At 43.4% G+C, this 15,261-nt stretch overlaps 1 protein-coding gene across 2 annotated transcripts in view; it reads right to left on the bottom strand.

Annotated features, from left to right (window-relative positions):
• The window catches only part of PTPRG (protein tyrosine phosphatase receptor type G), a 732,636-nt gene that overhangs the window by 137,826 nt on the left and 579,549 nt on the right, over positions 1-15,261 (bottom strand). For both annotated transcript variants that reach the window (XM_082663439.1, XM_082663438.1), the window contains exons 7-8: positions 11,665-11,822; positions 280-472 (exon numbers count right to left, since the gene is read on the bottom strand). In XM_082663439.1, coding sequence (XP_082519565.1) covers positions 280-472; positions 11,665-11,822 — 351 coding nt within the window. The remainder of the gene's footprint in view (positions 1-279; positions 473-11,664; positions 11,823-15,261) is intronic.

The following is a 15,261-nucleotide window of genomic DNA, read 5'->3' as shown; positions in this document are numbered from 1 at the left end:
AAAGCTTTAAGACATCAACTAGTTAGGGTTGATGCTACAAAGTTAAATTACAGAGAGAAGGACTAATATGTTACTAGTCAAAAGGGCGATTCTGCAAGTATCTAACTGAAGTTATTCCCACAAATGCTTCTACTTATCATCCAGACAAGTCACTTTGAGCACAGAAACGTGCTTTTAACGGCATGTTCCAATTCTTGGCCGGTTCTGAACACCTTTTCATTTAAAGTAATTTATGATAAGGAATCTTCCTCTGGGCAACGGCACTTAATCCAAAGGTACCTTTAGAGGCTTCTGTCCCCAGTGGGTTTTCTAAGAAGTCTGTCATGTCGTGGTTCCAGGCATCACGGACGGCAGACTTGGACACCACCCTGTCGTTCAGGCCCTGCTGTGGCCGAAAGTTATTTCTCAGATACTCCACTGACTTGACGTGGTCTTGCTGCTCCGTGGTGAAGATGGAATAAAAAGCCTCGAGCTGAACAGAGAACCAGAGAAAAGGAGAAAAAAGAACATCGGTTAGAAAGCTATGGGGTCCAAAGCCAATAGGGGTGACAAGAACACAAGATGGCAGGAAGTGCCCGACAAAGCCGCGTGGGACAAACCCAGCAGGACACAGGCTTCCTGCTGGAATCACTGCCAATGGGCCTATCTGGCTGCGGTTTCTGTCCTGCCAACTAACCAGGAAAACACTTCACTTGAGGGTATATAGAACTTTCCCAGTTTGTGTCTCAGACAAGAGGCCCAGTCTTTCTGCAGCAGTCTTACCGCCCCTCCGGCCCCCAGCAAGATCTTCAGTATTACAGGAAGCAGCATAGAGTTATAGTGAAACTGGCAGCTTCTAGAGCCAGACTTCTTGCGTGGGAATTCTGACTCCATGGCTCAAGCACTCTGTGACGCTGAGAAAGTTGCTTAACTTCTCTGAGCCTCAATTCTTCCTCAATAAAACGGTGAGAATTACAGCAGCATCGACCCGATAGGGTTTGGGTCAGCATTAAATGAGACCATCCATGTACAGTGTTTAAAACAGTTCCTAAAGCGTAAGAACTCAGTAAATATTTGCGATTTAATTCTTACTAAGCATCTTCCTACACACTAGGGATCCAGTTCAGCAGTTGCTGTCACAAAGTTGCCAAACCCATGGTGTGCAGGTTAAACTGCCCAAGTTCAACATTTACCAGATGGGTCTTTAGAGACAAAGTATTCAAGCTTTCTGTAACTCAAGTTTCCTCATCTGTAAAACAGATACAATACTAGTACTGCCTATCTTAAGGTTGTTGAAAAGATTAAAATCTATGTGGCAGCCAGTAAGCCCTTAGTAAAGATTAGCTGCTATCATCATTGTTATTATCAGGAAACATTTCCCATAAGACTACTGTCCAAACTTTTAAGGAAAAGCAAAGAAAAAAAAATCAGCACTCCAGGATCATATTTTTATTATCAAAAAGGATTCTTTGCAGCCTTCAACATTCTGCTTACTCGGGGGTGGGGGGGGAAGGGTCATTCTATTAAGAGAGAGCAGAAGAGAGCAGGGGCCGAGTGACAGCGATTTGTTCTCAATGGATCACGAAGTTATTCTTGTCACCAAAGAAATGGAGTGTAACGTAAAATGCCCAACCACCAAAAATACCAACTCCTTGAGCTGGGGGAAGAAAATGAAATAAAGAAGAGAGAAACTGAACTTTTTCTGGCCCATCTGGCTCCTTGAATGCCAAATCAGAAGGCTTTCTGCAGGAGAGAATTACGAGGTGGGATGGTGTTAGAAAAACACTTCCCAAGCAGGCGAGGAGTGGCTGCCCTAAACTTCTGGGATCAGGAGGTGGCTAACGTCAACCGATAAGATAACAAGAGAATTAAGACCTGGAGTTCTTGAAGCCTGGAACTAACCCCTGTGTTTCTCAAACAGCCTCAGAGAATGACACAGGGAATGACCTGCTTCCAGTCTGACATGCCCTCTCTTTGCATGAGAAGGCAATGAATTTACATAGCCAAGAAAAATCACTTAAGTATATGAATGCACTTATCATTCCACCTCCCCTCCAATTCTCCTGCACTTGGAAAGTGATAATACACCATGAAGCCTTTTCTGCTTTTTCATCAAGGTAATAGGAGCAGGGTGGTCTCTCAACCAGCCTGAAAGCAAAAGTAGCCCGTTATTTCCCTATTATTCTAATTTTCTACAATTCATGTAACTTCTCTTCTAACAACTCACATCGTTGCTATTTAGAATTTGCCTTTCTTCCCATTCTTCCTTTTGATGTTCCCTGTTTATTTATAATGAAGGGAGAAAGGCAATAAAAGCAGAAAAACTAAGAAAACTGGGCTGTTTACTCTGTCCAAAGGTGACCCACTCAGATGAAAATAACCGGAGGTGCTGAAAGGAAAAATCAACTCAACCTAGCAAGGTGTACTCACTGGATAGGACTACCAAAATCAGAACTGAATGCCTCCAAAAATGAGAGAAGATTTCAATACTTCCTCAGAGAAAAGAACTTCTGAAAATTACATGAAAGGGATTAATAAAGACCCTCTGGAGACAGTCTAGGGAAAGACCAACCAAAATGATTAAAGGGATGGAGGGTAAATCCTGTGTGGAAAGGTTAAAGGAAGTGGAATTGTTTATTAGTGTGAAGAAAAGGCCAGTAAGGAGTAATTTGATTAAAGGCCCTTGTATGTGAAAGATGCTGACCAGCTCTTCTCTGTGTCCAAAGAAGGCCAAATAAGAGGAAACTGGTTAAAATTAAAGCCTTAGAGACATGAGTTGAATAGAGGGAGGAATTCCTTAACTTTCAGGGTGATTTTTTTAGAAAAATGGACTGGGCTGCCACACATAGCAAGTTAAGACCAGAAATTTTCTGGAAGAGACTAGCCATCTGTCCTGAAATACTTTCATCTCTGAGATGCCAGGAAAGGATGGCCTGGGAGACCCTCAGCAATGTGACTCGAAGGTTTGTTTATTCTCTCAAATACTTGCTTCTTTCACAGCTAGCATTTAGTTCTCCTAAAAAGTTTATTTCTGATCCTCAGGAAAGAATTAGTCATATAAATGTAAAAAGAGGTAGGTTCTGAATTTAACAAAAAAATGCTTTCGCTTAAATTGCTCTTACAGCTTAATGACACACTATGGCTGAAAAGCTCATTCACATCCTTGTCATTAACTCAACTTGCCCAAAGATTTCAAAGGAAGTATGTGATGGTTCTGAGAGTGAACTGATGACCTGGGCGATATTACACTGTCCCCTGGATCATAGCTTCCGTTGACAGTCTCATAAAAGAGGAAAAAGGAGGACAAGCTTAGTAGACTCATCAAACGTCCTTTGGTAGGTCAGCAGCGTTTACTAAAACTCTGTCATTCCTCTGAATTGAATGAAAATTGCCAGTGGCCTCTCCTGTTGGTAACTGGCATGCTTGGCCATTGAGTGGAAACTTCCATGATCCCCGGATTGGTAAGGGGAGCCTATATACTTTTCACTTTGGCAGGTGATCAGCAATCATCTGGGCCAGAGGTTGTCCCTTGGTCCTTACCCTTGCCTCGAGACCCAAACTCGCCAAAGGTGAACCTGGCCACCACCCAGACCTCCACTTGGCTGGATTCCATGGGATGCCATTTACAGAGCAGATGACAATAGGAAGGTGCCTCTGACAGCGGTGCCACATGGCAGCCCCGTGTAACGCTGGAGTCATAGAACAAACTTCAAAGCTGTGTCTCTCTGGCCTCTGACGGGGCCACACTTTTGGTGTGTAATCTCTTTGACTCTTCTAGATCTAGTTAATATCCACACAGTGAACCTTCAAAAATGTACATGAGATCACAGCACACACCTCTGTTTAATACCTTTCAACGGCCTCCCATTCTTACTGTGGAGTCCTAATGTTCTGACCTGTGCCTTACTCTCCAAATACAAAACACTTCCACTCACTACCTGGGTTACAAACGCTGTTTTTTAACTCTAATTGCTAAATGTGTGACCTCAAAGTATTTACTGTTTCTGTGGTTTTCTTACATGTATAATGGAGCTAACATCATTACCCACCTCACGTGGTTTTGGTTACTACTATTTTTTTTTTTTTTTTTTTTTGCGGTACGCGGGCCTCTCACTGTTGTCGCCTCTGCCGTTGCGGAGCACAGGCTCCGGAGGCGCACGCTCAGCGGCCATGGCTCACGGGCCCAGCCGCTCCGCAGCATGTGGGATCTTCCCGGACCGGGGCACGAACCCGTGTCCCCTGCACTGGCAGGCGGACTCTCAACCACTGCGCCACCAGGGAAGCCCTGGTTACTACTATTGACTGAGCTACTACAGATCAAGTGTTTGGAATAATTCCTGATGCACCAAAGGTGCCCGATAAGTATTACCTTCATTACCGTCGTTATTGTTATTATCTTATGAGGAATGTGGTAACTATGCGTGCTAAGCTTACAACTATAAGAAGCTCTGCGGCTTCGCCTTCCTCTTCTTCTTTATAACATATATGCATATTTACAATGTACAGTATACATACATAATGTGTCTATGTATCTGTATAAGGCATATTGCACCTTCCAGAGTCTATTTATCAAACCCATTATGGGCCAGGTACAAGCACTTCATAAACATTGTTTTGGTTTCTAACTTGTTCTCAGCTCAAAATAATAACATTAAAGTAACATTGTTAATATTATTATAGCACTAACACTACCAGCTAATATTTACTGAGCATTGATTATGCACGAGGCAAGGTGCCAAGAACATTATATGCTTTCTCTTACTTAATCCTCATAGAAATCCGGTAACGCTGGTGGTATTATTCTTACTCTTATCGACGGATAAGCCTGGGTCCGTGTGAATCTGTTTTGCATGCTTTCAGTCACTTCACGCCACATGCGTAACAGGCCCTGAGTATTATTCACTGAGAGAGCAACACGGTAGCAGAAGAACTGAATCTGATGATAGAAGTCCCAAAACAATTCCTCTTAGCTGACCTCCAAAGTCCCTAGCATGCAGGACACCCACTACTGCCATTTCACTACTGGCGATATAAACTTGTTTGCATTTTTCCGCACTCTGGAAAGAAACAGCCTATGGCCCAAAACAGGAAAAACTGGGAACCATGAACAAGATGGCAGGTGCGAGGAGAAAATGGAATCCACCTCCCCAAATCAGCACTTTTCTTCATCTTATTCTTTTCCAGGGGCAGGTAATAAACACACTTGGATTTATCTTTACCTTAATATAACTAATGAAGTCTTTATCATTTAGTGAAAATTAATGAAAGTTTTTATTTCTATAATATTTAATTGGCTTTTTAACTTTTGAAGTGAATATGTAAAACATTTCTTTCTTTTATCCCTGCTTGGGGAGCTGTAATTGCATTTTAACTGGTGCTGTTTCAAGAACAGTTTTAACCTTGAATTGCAAATGTGTTGGCTGGAAGTGTATATAAATCATTTCAACTTAGTTTTTATTGTAAAAATATTACAGAGAATAATTAGTTTTTAATCTGTCAGTTTGAATCAAAGAAAAGTTGAAATCTACTCATGCCGTTTGTGTGTAGCAAGAGCTCTGGTCCATAAGATGTGGGGAGGGGACCATCATGGCTGAAGGGGGCAATGAGAGAATATCAAAAGTAATATAATTACGAACCGTTAAAAGGCTGATGTGCACAATATTTGATAGGATGGATACAGAATGGCAATTAAACAAAACCAGAGTCCATTATATGAATAATAATAAACTCCAGGGTAAACATTACGGACTGTAACGTCACACCTAAGGTCATGGACATGAGTTTTGTCATACATTTGAGACGTGATGGGTCAGGCCTTGTTTGTGGTATCTCTTGAACACTTCCTGTGGTGCCAGGCACTAGTCTAAGCATTCTACACACATGCCGTCATTTAATCTCTATAATGACTCCATAAAGTAGGTATTGTTATCATTTCCATTTTACACATGAAAACTGAGACAGAGTAGCAGAGTAGTTGAGTAATCTGCATGAAGAAGTAGCCAAGAATGAAACAACTTGGCTCCATATGGAATATGGTCTTAATTCAAAAGAGTTGCTCTACTCTTTACGACAGAGACAACAATGGTTAAAAAAAAGTCATGCACCTTAAAGATACCCATACAAAATATATTAGAATACATGAATTCAGCAAAGTACTAGGATACAAGATTAATATACAGAAATCTGTGGCATTTCTTTACACTAACAATGAAATACCAGAAAGAGAAAGAAAAAAGAATCTCTTTCAAAACTGCATTAAGGGCTTCCTTGGTGGCACAGTGGTTGAGAGTCCGCCTGCCAATGCAGGGGACACGGGTTCGTGCCCCGGTCCGGGAAGATCCCACATGCCACGGAGCAGCTGGGCCCGTGAGCCATGGCCATTGAGCCCGCGCGTCTGGAACCTGTGCTCCGCAACAGGAGAGGCCACAACAGTGAGAGGCCCACATACCGTAAAAAAAAAAAAAAAAAAAAAAAGCCTGCATCAAAATAACATAAAATACCTAGGAATAAACCTAACCAAGGAGGTGAAAGACCTATATGCTGAGAACTATAAGACACTGAGAAAGGAAAGTGAAGATGATCCAAAGAAATGAAAAGATATCCCATGCTCTTCGACTGGAAGAAGTAATGTTGTTAAAATGGCCATATTACCCAAGCAATCTACAGATTTAATGTGATCCCTATCAAATTATCCATGACATTTTTCATAGAACTAGAACAAATAATCCTAAAATTTACATGGAACTACACAAGAACATGAATTGCCAAAGCAATCCTGAGGAAAAAGAGCAAAGCTGGAGGCATAACCCTCCCAGACCTCAGACAATACTACAAAGCTACAGTAATCACAACAGTGTGGTACTGGCACAAAAACAGATGTATGGATCAATGGAACAGAACAGAGAGACCAGAAATAAACCCACACGCCTATGGTCAATTAATCTACAACCAAGGCAGCAAAAATATACAATGGGGAAAAGACAGTCTCTTTTGCAAGTGGTGTTGGGAAAGCTGGTCAGCTGCATGTAAATCAATGAAGTTAAAACACACCCTCACACCATACACAAAAACAAACTCAAAATGGTTTAAAGACCTAAATATAAGACATGACACCATAAAACTCCTGGAAGGTAAAACAGGCAAAGCATTTTCAGACATAAATTGTAGCAATGTTTTCTTAGATCAGTTTCCCAAGGCAAAAGCAATAAAAGCAAAAATAAACAAATGGAACCAAATCAAACTAAAAAGTTTTTGCACAGCAAAGGAAGCCATCAACAAAACAAAAAGACAACCTACGGAATGGTAGAAAATGTCTGCAGTTGATGCACCTGACAACAGGTTAATTTCCAAAATATACAAACAGCTCATACAACTCAATATCAAAAAAACAAGCAACCCAATCAAAAAATGGGCAGGGGCTTCCCTGGTGGCGCAGTGGTTGAGAGTCCGCCTGCTGATGCCGGGGACACGGGTTCGTGCCCCGGTCGGGGAAGATCCCACATGCCGCGGAGTGGCTGGGCCCGTGAGCCATGGCCGCTGAGCCTGCGCGTCCGGAGCCTGTGCTCCGCAACGGGAGAGGCCACAACAGTGAGAGGCCCGCGTACCGCAAAAAAAAAAAAAAAAAAAAAAAATGGGCAGAAGACCTAAATAGACATTTCTCCAATGAAGACATACAGATAGCCAACAGGCACATGAAAAGACGCCCAACATTGCTAATTATTAGAGAAATGAAAATTAAAACCACAATGAGGTATCACCTCACACTGGTCAGAATGGCTATCATCAAAAAGTCTACAAATAACAAATGCTGGAGAGGGTGTGGAGAAAAAGCAACCCTTCTACACTGTTGGTGGGAATGTAAATCGGTGCAGCCGCTATGAAAAAGAGTATGGAGGTTCCTTAAAAAGCTAAAAATAGAGCTACTATATGATCCAGCAATCCCAGTCCTGGGAAAAGACAAAAACTGTAATTTGAAAAGATACACGTACCCCAGTGTTCAGAGTAGCACTATTTACAATAACCAAGACTTGGAAGCAAACCAAATGCCCATCAATAGATGACAGGTTTAAGAAGATGCACCACACACACACACACACACACACACACACACACACACACACACACACACACACACACACACACACACACACACACACACACACACCATCCCTGACTGATCATGAATGCAAGGCAGGCAACTGTCTCAATGTGCTACTTGTGCTCCTTTGACCTCCTACAGCAGGACCGGGGGTGCCGCCATTTTGTTTGGGTGACAAAATCATGGCATGATTCTTGCCTGATATTTATGGTCAACGTTTTATTGGAGCCACACAAGCCATGCTGTCTGCTGACCAACCAAGCCAATGGCATGGTGTGATTCCATGAGCAACACCGTATTCAGATCTCGATCATCACAGAAGCCGGAGTAAGCGCTCACTAGCTGCGGGGCTGGTTTGAAAGCCCAAGGAGGCCCACAAAAGAGGGAAAATACGGAGCTGCTCATATTTACGCAGGAAGACTTTAAAGAAATCCACATCACACTGGTCAACAGTTCGCGCTCAGCACTGCATTTTAGGGTGAACCTGCTCTCCTTTTCACTGCTGACAGGTACCCACACTGTGTAAGAGAAGAGAAGAACCTTTGGAGAAAAAGAAGGACGAAGGACTAGGAATGTTTTCTTTCTCACAGAAGCAGACATGGAATTGTGTCTGCTTGGCTTCTCTGAATTGGCCGTTTTCCCTTCTGCAATGAACATTCTGTGCTAACTTCAGAGAGCATGTTGGCAGGGTCGGGGTGGGAAGGTCTGAACCGATAATACTTGGGTGGCTGATGCCTTCCTGTCTGAGGACTGACACAGCTGTGACCTCCACTCAGCTCACCAGCAAGGAACCGGTTTGGCCACATGAAAATGAGCTGTTTCCGTCCCTTTGGGAGACAGAAAAGGATACATGAAGCTGTGACTGATACAAATAAAGCATTATCTAAGGTGGTTTAGAGTAAAGAAACTGGGGAGCCACTATGGTTAATTTATTTCTTCACTATTTTCTTGAAACAGTAGTACCTACAGAGAGGTCATACTTTGGAAGTCGTGGAGAAAAACTCTTTCCATTATTTCTCTCTGAGTGTATGGGTGGCAGAGTAGAAGCATAAAAAGATGTTAACAAAGCACTTTCGACTATATCCAGTTCCCAAATGTCAAAACGCCTCTAACTGACAAATACTTGACAAGATATCCAAGCCTAAAAATCTGCCTTTTGTTTAGGCCACTAAACTGCAATAAAACCCAGTATGTGTTAAATGGTTCTCTTCCCTCCCCCAGTCCCAACTAAACAATTACCTCTCTATGCCTCCCCTTCACAGGGCCTCCTAAAAAAAAAAAAAAAAAAAAAAAGCCAAACTTGAATTTTTTAACCTCATTATCTCAAGCCTTTATAGCTTTGAGGAGAAAAGCATTCATCTTAATCGACAAAAAGGTTCCCTTTTCAAAGTCCTGCCCCCGCCCCCTCCCCGAACCTTGAGGATATAAATATTTGGGCTGCAATTTTCTTTTATTTTAATAAAACAAGGCTGGCTTCACCATTAGGAAGCAAACTTGTTTCATATTTCTTTACCTCCTTAAGGCCAGCAGATCCTGTTCCGCAGCCATATTGCTAGTCCTTCTTTTTTCATCCCAATGGAATTAAAAGGAAACAAAGCTCAAGGTAAAATGTCTGCCAGCTGCAGGGAGGCCAAATGAATCAGTTTCCCCTGGTCCCACACTACCTACCTTTGTTGGTGGGCTCTCTCTCCTGCACAGAGCTCCTTCTAGACAACCTGCTCCACTTACCGCCCCCAGAGTGGCAACACCAATGTGTCAGGACGTGGCCAGCACCTCTGCTGATTTATTAAAAAATGGACAACTGACCCAAGGCCAGCCAGTGTGCTGTTGGCTGATGTCTATTCGGATCTATCTTCCTGAACGCTTGACTCCAGACCCAGACTACCGTCAGTTGGTAGCTGGCCCTTGAGTTGAAAGGTTAACTGGTACTAGAGTAACCATATTGGGCTCCAATCCCCTCCAAAGAAAACCACACTCAAACTGGGAGAGGGAAGGAACCAGAAGTTTGCAAGAGTACAGAATCGCAAAGCCGTGGTAGAAACTCCAAGAAGTGAGAGCGGCGCCTAAGAGGCAGAAAGTAAAGTTTGTGCCTCACTTACTAGTTGCAATCCTGGTCATGATGACTTCATCTCAGGATGACCCTACTATGGTTTCTTTCACATATTCCCCCTACTGAAGCTACTTTAAGAGGGTTTCTGTCTCTGACACCCCGAACAGCCCTGGCCAGGACATCATCCAATCCTATTTCCCCCACTCCCTTTTCTATATTCTCTGCCCTTGTTAGGAAACTCTTTGGTCTATTCCCCAAGCCAGCCAGGTTCATAATCTTGTTGCCTGTGTCCTCTTCAGTTATATTACTGACATTTACCACATAACTTCAAAACTTCCACTTTCCCTCTACATCAGCCTTACCCCTAGCTGTCCAATGCTGGGGAGGCATTTCCACGGATGGCTCTGATAGGAATGTTCCATTTTTTAGACAGTCCGGGTCAATGGCTCAAATCCACTTCCTTACAAATCCTACCCGCTGTTCTTGGCTCTGTTTTCTGAAATTATGGAGCAGAAATCTACTCTTCTTTACCTCCGTGCAGGCTGCATTTTTGATGACTGACATATCCTATTTCCCCTTCCATCTATGATTCCTCGTGAGGTGATGTCAAAGCCCTTCATCCCCTGGTGGATCCTCTTCCTCTGACATTGCCCCTGACCTCATCCCCATTTCACCAAATTCTTACCCACAGTTACGTGCTCAGCCTAAACCCACCTCCCTATGACATCTGCCAGGCCACACTCAGAGAGAAGCAGCTCTATGTAGGGGTTGGCAGCATGGGTTTGGAATCAGACAAACCCGGGCTTGGTTTCTGGCTTCAATCTTCATTGACCATGAATCTTTGGGCATGTTACGCAATCTGTCCCTGCCACGATGTTCTTATGTGTCCCGTCTTTGTGCAACATACCCAATTCGCGATGTTGTTTTGCAACTAAGTCAATGAGATGTAAGATGCTTATCACACAGAAAGAGCTCAATCAATGGTATTTTTTCTTTCATTTCCTCAGGCATACAAATTTCTCTCTTCTGGACTTAGGGGAGGTTTAGCAGCTCCAAGCATGATCTTTGGGATCAGACACCATGGCTGGGTCATGGTTGTGTGACCTTGTGCAAGTCACTACACTTCTGCTGTCTCTCCTCTGTAACACAGGGATACAAATAGCACCTACCTCATGGGACTGTTGTTTATGAAGATTAAGTGAGTTAACACATATAAAGAGCTGAAAAGAGTTCCTGGCATACAGTCATCACAGAGGGTAGCTACTATCTCCTCAAGATCGAATACTTACAAGATACCTGATTTCATGCCTGCAGTTCTCCTCAGCTAGTTAATTTGTGGCTCAGCAACCAAGTTTTATATTTTACAATTCTTGGGTGCAAAAACATGTTTCTTGGAAAAAATGAAAAGAATCAATGAGAAGCAAAGGATGCCAAAAAAAAAAAAAAATCCTTACCCTGATATAGTCTAGCAATGTTAGATAGTTAAGTCAACTCAAAACAAGTAAAAACAGAAGCCCTTTGGGGGCCAAATAGCTACCTGATGATAAGAGATGGGGACAGGTGTCCGGAAGACTATCCACTCCACAATTTCACTACACGGTGGGGTAGTCAAAGAACCTGTGTACCGGTAATAGCTGCTCAGGGATGCAGGCAGGAGGTCCCGGAGGACGAAAGGATCCAGAAAGGTCTCCTTCTCTGTTTGGGGGAAGAGGGAAAAGAAAAGCACAGTGGTAAGTCGTTCTATGCTGCAGACACACAGTCAAAACCCTTGGCATGCGGGTGCCACATCACAAGTCTTGTGTTTATTTACATCCCGGGAAGCATTTGGTGGTGGGAGAGCCATGGAAAACAAAGCAGCATTTCCCGGGGTGTGTGTGCTCCGAGACATCCTACCGCACTGCATTTCATGAAAAATGGGTTCCAGGGTAAACAGCACTGGGCAACACTTCAGGCCCTCCCTCTTCCCCCAGGAAATAGACGAAACACTGGCAGAGTCAAGTCACTAAATGCTGCAGAAAAGAAAGAGACTTGGTTTTGTTTAATTTGCCCCTTTCCAATATATATTTTTTCAGTTTTCATAATACGTTTTATTTAATCCTTCTTTTTTTTTTTTTTTGGCGGTGCCACATGGCATGTGGGATCTTAGTTCCCCCACCAGGGATCGAACCCACGCCCCCTGCATTGGAAGCATGAAGTCTTAACCACTGGACCACCAGAGAAGTCCCCATTATATTTTAAATATTATTTCAACATGTAATCAAAATGAAAATCATTAACGAGAGATTTTATATATTAATATCTATTCCGTACTAAGTCTTTTTTAACGTTGATTTTAATTTTTAAACATTTTTTATTGAAATATAGTTGATTTACAATGTTCTGTTAGTTTTAGGTGTACAGCAAAGTGATTCAGTTATACCGCAACTTGTTTCATCACAGACCCCTTCTCCGTCTAATCCTTATGAACTAATAATCAGGCAAACGAACTTTGGGACTCCCATGAGAGATTAAGTAGGAAAAGAAAACTGTAAGCCAATGGTAAAGTGCAATTCCAAAGCTGGTTACATTTCATTATGGTTTCACCCAAGGCTTATTCAGATCAAGGCACGGCCCTGAACTTGCAAAATGATGGCCCTGAAAATAGGCTTCTTTTTACAAAAGTGGAGTGGTCTTCCCTTAAGTAGAAGAAATGACATTTAAGCTGGGATCCAACAATGATATCTCACAATAACTCTACGAGGAAAACAAGTTAGAGAAGAGGTTAGTTCCTACATAGCAAAGCTGGGATATGAACCCTTGCACCTTGACACCAGAGCTTGCACAATTCTGACTCAGACTGAAGAAGCTAAAGTAAACTAGGTGAATATTGAACTGTGGGGGCAAAAGACGAAAAGAAGAGCATTTCAAGCTGTGAGAACAGTATGTGCAAAGGTCCTGAGGCACGAATCAGCAGTGCAACAGACTTTAGGCACTATACTATAACACTTTCAGTCAGACCCAGAAGATCATCCAGCTTCTTTCACAAATCAGAGAGGGTTTTAGTCTCTACCTGGGTCTTCAAACGTCTAGCCCTGCATTTAAGTCTGGAATGCCCACCTCATTCCTGTTGGGGATGTAATAAGGCTATTACGGTCCTGCTAATGGCTTGCCTTAGCTCCCCTATGGCCTCCTCCATGTGCCCCTGGACATTTCTCGGGGACCTCAAGGCTCCAGGTTACTTCATGGACACTCCTGTGACTTCCAGGAATATTATTCCCAGCCTCACGCCTCCTCCCTCCTTTTCCTTCATACAGAACAAGCAGTATACGTATTTGGGCAAACGTGTATCCTTAGACGCAAAAGGTCTATGTAACTGGGGGTTAAGGCAAAAACCCAGCAGAAATCAACTATATCAGAATAATGGGGCTTCCCTGGTGGCGCAGTGGTTGAGAGTCCGCCTGCCGATGCAGGGGATACGGGTTTGTGCCCCGGTCTGGGAGGATCCCACATGCCGCGGAGCGGCTAGGCCCGTGAGCCACGGCCGCTGAGCCTGCGCGTCCGGAGCCTGTGCTCCGCAACGGCAGAGGCGACAACAGTGAGAGGCCCGCGTACCGCAAAAAAAAAAAAAGAAAGAAAGAAAGAAAAAAGAATAATGAAAATGGCCATTTCCTTTTGGTAGAGATTTGTTGAACAAAACTTAATATTTATTTAGCTTTTACTATATGTCAGGCACTCTTCTGAGAACTCATCTGTTGCAAACATTTAAACAGCACTTACTGTATGTGCCAGGTACTGTTCTAAGAGCTTTACAAAGATTGATTTATTTAATACTTAAAATAGTCCCATGAAGTATTACCATCCCCAATTTACAGAGCTGGAACGTACAACCATGTAGTTGACTTTGGAATTCAGGCTTTCATGATTCTTAAGCCATCACCACACCCTTTCACTTTACAACCCTATGGAGTAAGTACTTTTAATGCTCCAATTTTCCAGATGTGGAACTTAAGGCCCAGAGAGGGTAAATCACTAAGCCCAAGGTCACCAGTGAACAGTAAAGTGGCCGCAGTTATTCACAAGGCTCAGAAACCTTACCTGAGTCTCACAAAGGTTTTCAGTTCATTTTTTAAAGGGAAAAATTAAGTATTAATTAATACATGCACCATAGGGTTCTATAATCAGAATGACAAAAGCAGTTTCTACGGGACAAAAGGCTGGAAAGGAAAGACTCACCCCTCTGCCGCTGGCAAATCTGGGCTTTAATTTAACCTGGTTACCAGTAGCCTAAGGATGGGGGAAATCTCTGTAAGCGTGCCTGGCCGAGAGGAGGAACCGTTTTGGCCTTTGCTTGCTGCACTTCCTGGGCTGTGCAAATAGTCAACAAGAGGCCCCAGGCAACAGAAGGTGCACAGGCCCTGGCATCATGAACCACAAAATCGCCACCTTCATTTCTCCATCACGCGGCAGGTGAACCCGGCGTCACCCCGCAGCACACTAACCTGCTTTAGGATCAAGGGCTCCAGGTTGAAGGACCAGAAAACCTTTAGAGTCTTCCCCTCGGGGCCTGACCCAATATTAGGGTTGCAGTTAAGCATGCTGTATGCAGACAGGTAGTGACAGGACAACCCCTGTAAGCCCGAGGCACCAGAGCCCCCATCTAAAGCACCCACTCAAGGAAGAGGCTGTGGCTTTATAGAAAAAGATAAATGAGAAACACCTGCCCCACCAATCTGAAGTCGGTGGATTTCAAAAGGGAACACGTTTCAGCTGGAACAGGACCCGTAAGTGCTTGTATGGGCTCTTGAATTCAGCAAGGACTGATGGAAACTGCAGGTGTGACCACTGCTACAAATGCAGAAGGGTTTCTCTGTCCTGGATCAACCCAAGGGCTTCAGATGCAGGTTCTGATTTAATTGCTTAGAAGGTGTAATCAGATCAGTGGCGGGGTGGGTAGAGCTGGTGAGGGGGACAGAAAAGGGAGGGGCTTCACTACTTGCTGATTCCACCACCATCACTGCCATTGGATCTCAGGATTCTGAGACCTGAAAGGGCCTTAGACCACCCTAGGTCAGTGGCTTCGGGAACCAAAGAACCCTTTCTTCAAACCAAATCTTACACAGGAGCCAGGCAACTCAAACAGCCAAAGTGCAGCCAT

The sequence above is a fragment of the Grampus griseus genome (genome assembly GCF_964374135.1).
Source record: "Grampus griseus genome assembly, chromosome: 10".
In the NCBI taxonomy this organism is placed as follows: domain Eukaryota; kingdom Metazoa; phylum Chordata; class Mammalia; order Artiodactyla; family Delphinidae; genus Grampus; species Grampus griseus.
The sequence above is the reverse complement of the archived record's forward strand: the minus strand, read 5'-3'. Positions and strand labels throughout refer to the sequence as shown.